The sequence below is a fragment of the Cupressus sempervirens genome, chromosome 1 (assembly GCF_028749045.1).
Source record: "Cupressus sempervirens isolate cs-2001-9-10 chromosome 1, ASM2874904v1, whole genome shotgun sequence".
NCBI lineage: Eukaryota > Viridiplantae > Streptophyta > Pinopsida > Cupressales > Cupressaceae > Cupressus > Cupressus sempervirens.
Genome location: NC_143118.1, coordinates 580,312,637 through 580,326,583, shown reverse-complemented (window position 1 = coordinate 580,326,583; position 13,947 = coordinate 580,312,637). Strand labels below are relative to the sequence as shown.

The 13,947-nt window shown below is 33.9% G+C and overlaps 1 protein-coding gene across 2 annotated transcripts; it reads left to right on the top strand.

The window, feature by feature from the left end:
• The first annotated feature begins 8,495 nt into the window (after window positions 1–8,495).
• LOC149578748 (alpha/beta-Hydrolases superfamily protein) lies at window positions 8,496–12,836 on the top strand. Of its 2 annotated transcripts, XM_089831279.1 has the most exons (4): window positions 8,698–8,835; window positions 9,818–9,986; window positions 10,102–10,564; window positions 11,990–12,836. In XM_089831279.1, exons 3-4 carry the CDS (start codon window positions 10,130–10,132, stop codon window positions 12,500–12,502), a joined length of 948 nt encoding a protein of 315 aa, XP_089687405.1. In that variant the 5' UTR covers window positions 8,698–8,835; window positions 9,818–9,986; window positions 10,102–10,129; the 3' UTR covers window positions 12,503–12,836. The 2 variants fall into 2 exon arrangements, with proteins under 2 accessions (XP_089687402.1, XP_089687405.1); XM_089831276.1 differs by lacking the exon at window positions 9,818–9,986 and having other exon boundaries at window positions 8,496–8,835.
• The last annotated feature ends 1,111 nt before the right edge of the window (window positions 12,837–13,947 follow it).

Genomic DNA, 13,947 nt, shown 5'->3' with positions numbered 1-13,947 from the left:
TGGTTGCCTTAACTTCTCATTCTTGTACTTAGTTCACCATTTTCAATTCTTTGGCTGAATGAATAGGCTTGGCTAAAACTATATGCCATTTTTTGTTTTCTTCGAGAATTTTTTGAGACATTAGACCATAGTCAATTGGGGAACTTCTCTAAATTTTCATCAAAAGAAAAGGTGATTTATTTTCTTTGAATATAAAATATTTCAATATTAACTTAGTTTACATATGGTTCTCTTCTAGTTTTTTCTAATCAAGACTATTGTTTTCTCTTATGTTTCAAAATTATTTAATTAGAGGCTATAACTTTTGGATGGTACATAAAAAATGTTAAAATAATTTCTTTAGAGTTGTAAGACTATCTTGTCTTTGTCCTTGATCCTTTTGTAATGATTATGGGTATACTATAAATGGAAGACAAAAGCACTGTACTTATGAACTTGCATTTTAATAAATATTATAGAGTTAATAAGCTTTATGTAATGATATGTATTGATGCTAGTGAGGCTTGTAGTCAGCATACAATGACTATTATATTTTCTTAATATTATTGTATCTGACTATGTATTAGTTGTTTGTTTATTTTGGGTAGTTATGCGAGTTGGTTGCTAGACAGTTATGTTCTAGTGATAAACTTCTAGTCCTTGGAATGGCCTTAACATTGTAAAGGAAAGTAGTCTAATCCTTGGCTGACCATTTTTGGTGTACTTTTGTAATAACTTAATATGTTGACAAAAACTCAATTTTACTCCTTTGTCTGGTATGCATTATTATTTCTTACTTCTTTAAGTATAAATTTTATCAGAGGAATAATAAACAAGGCTGACCTCCTATGCCATATACTAATGGGTGTCTAATCTTCCTTTTTTGGAACACACTACTATATTATAATATAATTCTCTTTTATGAATACAACATCTGAAAGACAATTCTACAACACACCCTTCAATAAGTATTATACATAGTATAACAAGAATTTATAGTTTTTCTCTAATAACTCTACAATTATGCCCCTCAAAATTAATTAAATATTGCTTAATGATTTATTTTATCTTCAAATCACAAGGCCCAATAAGATCTAACCTAACATTCTCAAGATGGATATTTTTATTGGCTAAGATTATCTGTAACTGAATTGTTGCCAGTGTTTTGGTAAAAACATCCATTCAATGCCATGATGAAAAGCATAACATGGTTATCAAATGACTTTCTAGGCATATGGGTCTCTTCCATTGATATCTATTCACAAGAAGGGAAGGGTCTTAAAGCCTATATTTGGAGTTTTTGTTATTAATGTCCATCCTTTGGAAATTAATTGATATGAATTCGACACAATCTGATCAACCATTCTATTATTGACCTTTCTCAAGTTTTGGAAGCCCACTCTGCTTCAACATAGCTTAATTTTCTTGCTTCTACCCAATCAACAATGTCTTATATTTTTCAAATAAAAGTCACTAAAATGAGAAGTAAGCTTTGCAACAATCAAGATCTTTACTATTTACCCTAGAATGCCTTAAAGAAGCCATCATTTATTGTAAACACACTCTCAAGAAACTTATAACTATTATGTGCAAAGTCTAATACTCCATGTTTTTTCTTATTAGCGTTCTTCTCTGGCATCATTCTCCATGTGTAGTGATTTGTGGGTTCACATCTACTATATAATGTAAGAGCTTCCTAGGTGTAAGGGAAATGTTGCATCACTCAAAAATATGATTTGGTTTGTATTGTCAACAAGGGATATCTCAATATAGAGTTGTTATTTGTGGAAGTGTACCATTTTTAGTAAGTTGCGCATTTGAGTTTAGAATGTTTTGATATCTTTCCTAAATGTTCACTTTGGATATGTTAGCCTGCCAATAAAGTTTCATTGTAAAGACCAAATCTAATTTTCAAGATATTGAAATTTTTTGGTATTGGCAGCAGGGTACAAAAACTTTTGATCTTAGTTTTCAAGGCTTTAGAGGCTCTGCAAATGGGTCAAACTTTAATTTGTTGAGTCTCATGCTATAGATTAGCTTGTGCGATTTCCAAAATGGGGTCATAATAGCCAATCAAGGTCAACTAGCTTTTAGTTATGGTGCCATAAGATTCATCTATGGTTGGTGATGGTGCCAATAGCTCTACTTCATCTGACCAAGCTTGCAAAATAGAAGGTTCCCTACTTTCTTACACAAACATCCCACATGCTAGATGCAAGCTCCGCCCTTATCATCGCTTTCTAGATCACTGCAATGACACACTAGAACAACAACCACTGTCAAACCACACTCCTAAATTTGTGCCAATAGAGTGAGAAAGAAAAGCTTTGTTAGGGAGTTGTACATAGCAAACAGGTTGCTGCTTCATTCCCCTCTTATAGATCTGATGTCATTGATTTCATTTGGAATCCAAAATTGCATTCATCCTTTGCTCATTCTTGGAAATGGCTCCCTTGTCACTTGTGATAAGCAACACAACTGCTAGATGACGACTTGCCCTTTAAATCATTTTCCAGGAAACCATAATGACAACCACTATTAAACCATTCCAAAAATTGTGCTAATGAAGTTGCATAGAGACAACTTTGGGGAACCTTTGTATAGAAATTAGGATGCTTCATGGCCCTCCATTAGAAAGGATGCTAATGCCAATATTCAAAATCCAGAAAATATGTCTTTCTTGAACACCATCACTGATTCTATTGGAGGGTCACTGGGAACTTTCATTATCAATTCTCCCATTAGCCATGATAGGTTCATAATAAATTTTGAGAGTGCCAAGTAGCCACCTAATGCTAGACGAGGGCTCACCATTAGATCAACTTCAAAATTGTTGAACAAATGTGCTATAAAATGGCAACTGTAGCCAAGTCTCTTCTAAAATTACATTAGTCCAAGAAGATGATCTAAGAGAGAGACCATGGGTAGGCATTCATTGGGAAATTCACCCACTCTAATTTTTTTTAAAACCTCATAGTTTGGTCAAAATTTTGACCATCTGCTCATGGTTTTCCACCAACAATTGGTCAAAATTTTAATCAATCTTTTGGTCATGACCATGGCTTTATGGTTGAAGACTTTCAAGAATTGGTGGAAATTTTGACCAAATATTGATAGAAAAATTTCAAGAATTGGTCAAAATTTTGACCAATTCTTGAAATTTTTCTACCAATATTTGGTCAAAATTTCTATCAATTCTAGAAAGTTTTTGACCAAATATGGAAAATCAGAGCAAAGACTTTTTGACCAACTTGAAAGTTGGTAAAAATTTTGATAAGAAAAATACCAACGAACTACTTGGTCAAAATTTTGACCAACTAGGGTAAAAAATTTGACCAAAATTCGTCAAAAATTGAGTCCAAATTTACTAGTGATATGTTTAGACATTGTTTTTTCACCAGTCATATGATGTGAGCAACCACTATCAATAATCCATGTATCATTTTTTCTAACATGAGAGATAAGTGTCATTTTATCTCCTTCATCATCATATTCATCATTTATAGCAATATAAACCATTTCATCATCTTCACTACTATTTGAATCTTTTTCCATTAAATAAGGTTTCTTGCCTTTGTCCTTATAGTCCTTGAAGTTCTTGAAATCCTTCTTGCCTTTGTACTTTTTGTGCTTCTTTTCATCTTTATCTTCTCTGTTTGGACATCTTGTAACAATGTGTCCAACTTCTTCACATGAGAAACATATTAAAGGAATATCTTTGTACTTTCCTTTGCCTATGGGATACCTTCTTGCAAGTAATGCTTCAATGATTTCAAGATCACTATCAAAATTGTCTTCCTCTTCACTTTCAGATTGTTTTCTTTTAGACATTTTAGCTTTCTTCTGGAGTGATACCTTGGCTTCAAATGCAGAATCAAGATTGCTAGAACTAGGGGTATAATTATCATAGTTATCTAGTTCAAATGTAGTCAATCTTCCAACTAGAGCATCCAAAGTTATCTTGTTATTTGGGTCACATCTCATCTTTTGAGTAGCAGACACTCTGATTGCATAGATAGGAAGAAAGGTTTTGAGTACCTTTCTTACCACTGTTACATCTTCAATTGTTCCTCTAGAGGTTTTGATAGCCCTAACATTGGCTTTGATTCTTTCAACATATTTTACAATGTTTTTATCCTCTATCATTTTCATCTGATCAAACGGGCCTCTCAATCTTTTGCCTTGGCTCTTTTTATGTTATCATCACCTCCATAGATATCCTTCAATTTGGTCCACATGGCATGAGTAGTAGCACATCCTTTGACCTCATCAAACTCGACATAATTAAGAGTTGATGCAATGTCAATGGGTGAACCCACAATAATGGGTTCCACTTTAGTGGGACGAACAAAAATGAAAAAAATTGCAAAATAAGAAATTGAGTTTACCATATGTTCGCGTGAACTTTTTTTTCAATCATTTTGCGCGAACATCTGTGATAAATATGTTCGCACAAACATGATTTGCATGTTCGCACGAACATGGTAAACGTGTTCGCACGAACGCCATGTTCGCGCGAACATGCAAAATCACAAAAAATTCAACCTTTTTTTCTTTTCTTTTTTTTTTTGCTCTTTTGACTGCCATAATTGCAGGAGAATGATCTCCTACTGTAAAATAAAAAATGTCAAAATGTGCTGCTCGGAGCAAGCTTTCCAACGACTATAATTTTAATACATAATTTAATCATTAAGACTTTCAAATATGAGTTTAACTCATTATAGGTTCATTACTGATTGAATATCAATTGACTTTGACACCTCGGGAAAATTAGTAAATTAGGTCAAATTTTTTTTGAAAAATATGGAGGCACTGGCTTATTGAGATACCTTTCTATTCAAAAAAAAAAAAAATGGTTTATGATAAATTGACTTCAAATTATTTGTGTCAAATGGAACGTATGTCTGAATTACGGTTCATGTCACTTCAAAACTTCATAAACTATACAATATTCAACAAAAATAAATCAAACCAAATGCAGACACTGGATATTGATGTTACAAATCCAATGCCAAAATAATTACTTCATTATCATTTGTAGAAAAAAGGTTATGTGTGTCAAATGGACTGTCACTCTTTAAAATATTGAATTTTATTGTGTACCACTTTTCAGAGGAGATAAAAAAGATTGACATAAATATTTTTTTTTTTAGATTAAAAAATAGAGTTACAAAATAGGAACAAAGTATTCAAAATCACTAGTTTATGTCATCTTGAAATTATTTATAGTTTTGGAGATATAGTCACTTGAACGTGACGTTTGTTGCAAAAATATTGATTTCAGTGTCAAAATTGGTCAAAAAGTGGAACCCATTATTGTGGGATCACCCCAATCATCATGATATTATGATTTTTCCTTTCAACAATCTCTTCTATAGTTAATGTTCAAGGAGGAGCTTTGTAAACATTTTCCAAATATTTCAAACTTGAATCCTGATGGTTGCCAAATGAAACTTCATAAGTTATTGCCATGCCTGGAAGTTATCTTTTTTCAGCTTGGGTATCTCTCTCTTGTAAGACATCTTGATCTTTAGCTTAGGTCCTTGGAACCTTTCTCTGCAAGTACCAAGGAGCTCTGATACCAATTGTTGGATATATAAGAGGAGTAATTAAGAGGGGAGGGTTGAATCAATTGCCACTAAAATAAATCCCAGATCCATTTGATGTTAGTATATAACATAAACTTCACTAAAAATACCAATGCTCAATAAACACATAGGCACTCAGTTTACACTAGTAAATGTTTTAACTTGACAAGCAATGCAATAACAACTGTAGCTCGAAATATTCTTAACATGCAAATCTTAAGATATTATCTATGATTAACCTAACTTAACTTAGTTGCATACACATAAAAGAAATAACATGAACACAAGTGACACCAAGATTTAACATGGAAACCCAATTTGGAAAAAAACTACCAATTGCAACTAGTTACTAATTTTTACTCTTCTGAAGTGAACCCTATTAGGAGCCAACCCTGTTAAAGGTTACAAAACACATTGTTAGGTGTGACCTTACTAGGGAATTTAATCACCTTGTTAAGAGTGGCCTTGTTAGAGGTCTTCAGACACTTCAATCTAGAAATGCCACCTTGTTAGTGGATTTACAAATAGCTGTTAAGCCAACTTTGTTAAGAGATTTAGATCACTGCTACAATGGTTAGAAAGTAACAATGAGATAACCTAATTTATAATACAACTAAATTGTTGATTACAAATCTCAATTCTGGCTTGTACACTTGATCCTTTCTAATTGAATGTATTTTTGCAGCTCCATAAGGATATTCTTCATCCTTCTAATTCATTTCCTCTAAGCATCATCAAATCTTTTAAATTCACTTGCACACATTCACTCTTCAACTTGACCTTATATTTTTATCATACACATTGTCAAGTCGACTTGAATACAACTTAGAATACTTAATATTCATCTTCTCAGTTGGCTAGAACCAACAAGCAAAACTATTGAACTCAATATGGCAAAACAAGAAAATCCTTTGTTAGCCAACCTTGCTCGGTATCTACATTAACTCAGAAACGATTGTCCTATGTTAACCGAGTGAACTCGATTAACACTGCATTTTCACAAAGTTCCTTCGATAATTGAGTGAGCTCAGTTAAGACTAGTTCCATCCAACTTTTCTTTCATTAATCAAGTGAGCTCGATTAACACTCAACTTCTTCACACTTTCCTTTGTTTCCTGAGTGAGCTCAGTAGACACTATCTTATGAACTTGGCAAACTCTGGAATGCGAGGTAGATATAGGAAACTGTCTTCAATGCCTGGGTGAGCTCGACATACACTCACTAGTAAAGATATGACATTTTGTGTAACATCAAAGACAATACACAATTAACCAATTATTTTCAACACTGGTAGCTCGGTTCATACTGAGAACTCAAGGAGTACTATGAACTTGGTTCACATAAAGAACCTGATTCTAACTGGTAACACTAATCACTTAGTTTATACTATGAACTTGGTTCATATGGTAGAGCTCGATTTACATTGGATATCCTTGATTTGCTCGTGCTACACTGAAACATGTTGTCTGATGGAAAGCTTGGTTGCAATATTAACCAACCTTCTTGGATGACTTAAGTGTTGTTGGTGTAAATAAGTATTTACTATTTACACTTTACTTAAGTTTAATTAGGTTAATGCATTGTTTTATTATATTGTATTATTTTATTATATTGCATTATTTTATTATTTATTTAGGTGAGACACTAAGGAGTTTGTGTACTCTCATGAATTGTGACAACACAGAAGTACGCAACTCTAATTCAACACATGGTGTCTACAAAACTGGAGTTTGCATCATTCACTGAGTTGTCATGTAGACAACACAGTTATTCACACTCCCATTTTAGCACATGTTGTCTATAACATAAATTTGTGTGCTACACCATTGTAGGCTTATCCTCTCATCATCGCACTTACTCCCATGTTTAATGAAGGATAACCCATATCTGGTGGACATGTGCCTAGTTGTATGACTTATCATGTTGTTGACTTCGATACATTCTAGAAGCTCTCTAGAGGCCTTTATATATAGGCACTCCTAGTGTACTTTCAGATGGAATATTAAATGAATATATCATCATTTTGATCATACTCTCTTTGGTCTACTGTTGTGCTTGTGTTTGAGTTCCTTGGTCTTGAGTGAATTCTACCCTAAGGCAAATTCTTACAAGTGTTTTATCACTAATTGACAATATGTCTTGCCATAAGGTCAACACCCTAATCATAAAGGGCACCCCATTATGAATATAACTAACATATATTTTAGAAACAATGTTTAGACTTAAATAAAATACAAATAAATGTATGAAAATATGCATAGGAATAAATAACAAACATTTATCCTACCAAGTGTATGTTTAGTTTCAATTTTGTGCACTAAACTGAAGAGTTCTTCTAATGTTGTATTTACTACAATGTTTCCAAAATGAAAAATTTGTGAAAGAGTTAGAGAGATATGTTGAAGTGAGATTCAAATGAATGAGTTTAAAATTACAAACAAAAATCATGACATCATCAAATATGTATTTAGTTGTCTTACAACATCTAATCAAATGTGAGGGAATTATCTAAATTTATGTTACAATTGTGAAATTTAGAAACCAGTGTATGACAACATGTTCGAATATGTATCCAAAAAAAGAAGACTTAATGTATAAATATGATGAATTGAAACAATTAAGTTAAAATAGATAAAGATGTGTTAAAATATAGAAAAAATAGAAATAACATATACATGATTAGAATAAATATATAATTATAAATACAATACACATAAATATATAAAAATGTGTGCACAAATAGATTAAAAAATATAATGTATAAAGTATTTATACCTTGGTGTTAGACAATCAACGTGGATTTTAAAAGTTATTCTTGGCGTAATTATTCCCATGCACGATCGTGCGTAGAATCTTTGGACCTCCCTTACCTAATTCTTATCGCCCGTTGTTCTAAAGTCCAAAATTAATTCGATTCCCTAACACAGCATCGAAACCAGCGCCTAGATTTATTAGCAAGATGATTAAGTTTAACCATGATGGCTCAACGGATATATGCCAAAGCAGATCCTCATTCGATGCACAGAAATTCCATAATCAGCATTCGATATAACACGAAGCGCCTTCTTTCTTGAAGATCTCTCTTTCTCGCTCCCCGCTGAATTTCGGGTCGTCACTGTAATGCATAGGCCGAAAGAAAAAATATGGCCAGTGAGATCAAGGATTCAGAAGAGAAGTCCACTAATGGCGGGCATCCGGACGATTTCCAGGTCTCGGGCCCTCGAAATTTATCGAAGCCATCATGGAGAGACATAATCAACTCTAGCTGGTACTGAAAATTAGTCTTATTTATCATCTGCATTTTCCCTTTACAAAAGATTTACTATTTCAAATTAAGTATATCTTATTTTTCAAGAAGATTTTTCCCTTCATGTTTCCCGCTTTAGGAGATTTATCATTTTCAAGAGATTTTCCAATTTCAGACCTTCTTGAAGTAGCCCTGAGCAAATTGAGATTTCAGCAATAATGAACTCTAGCTAGTACTGCAAATTTTAATTTCAGGCTATCTTCTAGAAAGGTAACAGCGTCCATCAAATTTCCTCTTTACAGAAGATTTTGCATCTCAAATTTGAGCGTGTATATCATTTTTCAAGAAGATTTTCCCTTTCATTTTCCCCTCGGAAGATTTTCCCATTTCAAATGTAAATCTTTACATAATGCCTCTATTTATAGAGGTTTGAGAACTTTCTCGAATACAAAATACTTTTAACACATGTTATAATATATTAATTATGGAACTAAATATGGACTGTTATTTTGTGGGCTGAGACGGCTCATTGTCTACAATTTATTGTGGACGATGGATGGACGGCTGAGTTGGGCTGGACAGTGGACTGTTCTACGGCTGTGGACGGTGGGAGAAATTACTCCTGCCAACAGATCTCCCCTTTCATATTTCCTGTTTCAGAAGATTTCTCAATTTTAGGAGTTTTTCCATTTTCAGATCTTCTCGAAGCAGCTCTGATTAAATTGAGATTTCGGCCACGAACTCTAGCTAGTACAGCAAATTATTTTTCAGCCGTTTTCTTGAAAAATAACGAAGTCCATCACATTTCTTAATTACAGAAGATATCCATTTCAAATTTGAATGCGTAGATCATTTTTCTTGAAGCTTTCCCCTTTCATTTTCCCCTTTTCAGAGGATTTACCTATTTCAAATGGAAGTGGAGATTATTTTTCATTAAGATTTCCTCGTTCATATTTTCCCGTTTCGTAAAATTTCTCATTTCCAGGAGATTTTCCATTTTCAGATATTCTTAAAGCAGCCCTAAGCAAATTGACATTTCAGCCATAACCAACTCTATCCGGTACTTCAAATTAGTTTTCAGCCATCTTCAAATTGGAGCGTGTAGATCATTTTTCAAGATACTCACCCTTCCATTTTCCCCTTTTCAGAAAATTTCCCATTTCAAGTTTAAGGTATAGATTATTTTTCGAGAAGATTTCCCTTTTACATTTTCCTCTCTCAAATTTTCTTGAAACAGCCCCGCCCTAAGCAAATTGAGATTCTGATTCACTGTCTCTATTATTTCAGGAGGGATGAGAAGTACAAGAGAACAGTAATGGCGTGCTTCATTCAGGCAGTGTACCTGGTGGAACTGGACAGGCAAGAAAAACGAGAAGGAGAAGCCGCCCTGGCTCCAAAATGGTGGGAGCCCTTTAAATACAAACTGGTAGAAGTACTGGTGGACAAGAGAGACGGATCTGTGTTTGGAGCCATTTTCGAATGGGACCGTTCGGCAGCGTTCTCAGATCTGATTCTCATGAGACCACGGAAAGCGCCACGAGCAGTCCTGGCCCTCCGCGGAACGCTCCTACGAAGGCCAACAATGCGTAGAGACATCGAAGATGACCTCAGAATTCTAACCACAGAAAATTTACGTGGCTCTTGCCGATTCAAAAAAACTCTGGAGGTCGTTAAAAGCGCAGTTGCCAGGCACGGGAGCGCCAACGTCTGTATGACAGGGCATTCTTTGGGGGCAGGGCTTGTTTTGCAGGTAGGAGATGGTTTGTTATGCATATTTCTTAGATGAGGAATGATATTGGTTTAATCTTCTTGGTTATTGGTTATGAGAGGTTTACATTTATGTTGATCATATGATATATGTGAATTTGGTTCAAGAGACTGAAAGAGATCATATCTGGCAAAGTTGGTATTTAAAGGTGTATATGGAAGGGCGTATTAGAGGTTTTGATTTGCAAAGAGTTTTGAGTGTTCTTGTTTGGAGTTAATATGGTTCAAGAGGCTGAATCAGTCTGGATGTTGTTATTGTTGTTATTTGGGGTTTATGAAAGAGATCATACTTAGACACTCTTGAAATTTAAAGGTGTATATAGAAGGGCATGTTAGAGGTTTTGATTGTATAGAAGGGCATGTTAGAGGTTTTGATTGTAAACAAGTTTCAGTATTGTTATTGTTTACTGTTTGGGATTAATTTGGTTCAAGAGACTGAATCGATCTGAATGTTATTAATGCTGTTTGGGGTTCCATGAAAGAGATCATATTTGACACAGTTGTCATTTAAAGGTGTATATAGAAGGGCATGTTAAAGGTTTAAATTTCGAAACAAGTTTGATGTTGTTATTGTTTCTCATTAGGGATTAATTTGGTTCAAGAGACTGAATCAGTCTGGATGTTACTGCTGTTGTTTGGGGTTTTATCAAAGAAATCATATCTGATACAGTTTTCATTTTAAGGTGTATATAGAAGGGCATGTTAGAGGTTTGGATTTACGAATAAGCTTGAGTGTTGTTATTCAAGACACTGAATCATTCTGGATGTTGTTATTGTTGTTTGGGGGTTTTATCAAAGAGATCATATCTCACACAGTTTGCATTTAAAGGTGTACAAAGAAGGGCAGGGCATCTTAGAGGTTTTGATTTGCAAACAAGCTTGAGTGTTGTTATTCAAGAGACTGAATCAGTCTGGATGTTGTTATTGTTGTTGTTTGTGGCTTTATGAAAGAGACCATACTTATACAGTTGGCATTTTAGAGGTTTTGATTTGCTTACAAGTTTTAGCTGGTGGTTATTGTTTCTTTGTCAGGGTTAATCTTTGTTCAAGAGATTGAATCAGTATGGATGTTGTTAGTCTTGTTTGGGGTTTTATGAAAGACATCATATTTGACACAGTTTGCATTTAATGGTGTAAATTAGAGGTTTTGATTTGTAAACAGGTTCGAGTGTTGTTATTGTTTCATGTCTGGGGCTTTATTGAACATATCATACTTGAGACAGTTGATATTTAAAGCTGTATGTAAAAGGACTTGTTATAGGCTTTGATTTGTAGTGTTTTTTTCTTGAGACTTGGTTATCTTTCTGAATGTTCAGTTTCACATTACATCAGATTTTATTGGAACTGTGTATTTATTGTGATAGGAAAGATGGCATAAAGGTTCCTTATATGTTTCCTTTGTTTGCAGGTAGGGAAGGCTTTGGCGGAAGAAGCGATTTATGTTGAAGCCCATCTTTTCAATCCGCCATCATTTTCTTTGGCCATGGGGCTCAGAAGCTTAGGAGAAAAAATGGAGATTCTGTGGAAAGGAGCCGTTGACATGGCCCGCGCCATTTTACCCAAGAAAAAGAGCGAGGATCCTGCTGAAAAAGACGAGGATGTTTCTTCCATTGTTTGTGAGGAGCTCCGGAAATGGGTTCCGCATCTTTATGTTAATGACAGTGATTACATATGTTGTTATTATAATGATGAATCGAACAAAGAGAATGACGGTAAGTTGGTTGGGGGAAAGCAGGAGATGAAAAGCGTGGTTGCGAAGCTTTATGTTATGTCGAAAGGGCCGAGGAAGTTTCTGGAGGCGCACAGTTTGCAGCAATGGTGGTCCGCTGAATCGGAACTTCAGATGGCGGTTAGTAGTAGTTTAATACAGAGGCAGCTCAGTTCTTTAGCCTCTTCTCAACTGAAGGAAAGCCGCAGATGATGAGAATGATTATGAGCATTTTTGGTTAGTGACGGTTTATTTTTTTATTATTATATTTAATAAGAGGATATCATGGCGTCGATAGTGATATTTATTGTATTCTTTCCGTTGGAGCGCGTGGAAGCAACGGTCTGATTGTTGGATTTTGAAATAAGAAATTCAATTCGCTTTTGGTGACAATTGTGGGATCTGACTTTTTCAAAGGTTAGCAGTTGATTCAGTACAGATCCAATGAGACTGACAACTCTGAGATGTCAAAATAAATGTTTCATGCCTCAATTGTGTGATAATTATTTGGTCAACGGTTGGAAACGGAATTCTCTTTCATTTTAAATTTATGCTCATAATTACGCATAACATTTCTATGGCCCATATATTTACTGATATTCTTGTAATTCACAACCAAAAATATGGCATAACATGTTTTCATGCCATCTGGATCTCATTGAAGTAAAATGTGAAATGACAAAGTTAATATACCGTGTTTTTTTTTATAAAAGAAAGGATACAGAGAAGTGTTTTCTTGTCTAACTTCAGAGTGAGTTAGGACACACCACCACTAGTCTTACATTCTAGTTCATACATTCTTAACTTCGTGTAATTGTAGATAAGTTTTAATATTTTTTTGGGTTGTCATGTGTAAGTTAAACTTTTAAAAATATTTTCTTGGTTTCTCAATATTTGTTGAAAGGTCAAAAAGTGGTCTTTCTAAAGTTTTATCTAAAACATACTATCTTTTTCTTTTATTAATCATTCATCTAAAAGTAAAATAATAATACAAATTTTCTAATTATAAAACACAAAAAGACTTATATAAAATAAATAAACATATAATTATAAAACGAATTGGCTACCATTGATGCACTTCAGTGTTACAGTGGGATTTTCATTAAACCATTCAACGCCTTCTCTACATGGTTGACCAAAAAGGCCCCAAAAAACTAACAAACACAAATCCTCTAATTATAAAACACAAAAAAACTTATTTTAAACAAATAAACATATAATCATAAAATAAATCCATTGTCGGACGACTATCATTGACCACACTTTAGTGCTACAATGGGATTTTTATTAGATCATTCAACACCTTCCCAAAATCACTCAGGAGAAAGTGTCAAAAAACTACAAATCATCTAATTATAAAATATAAAAAAATACTTAAATAAAATAAGTAATCATATTATAAATCAAAATGACTATGGATAGGCTAACCACACTTTAGTAGTCATTAAATCATTCAATACCTTCCCTAAATAATTTAACATCACATTAAACTTATTCATCACATCTCATTAAAAGCATTCACTACTAAAGACCTTAGAACCTATTTTTAGGTGGGTAATGACACCCATTACCAAATATTTGGGGGCCAAAGCCTACTAACCCTAGAGCCCAAAAAAAATGAGTTTTAAAATTATTTTGGGCATTTTTAACCCTTCCAC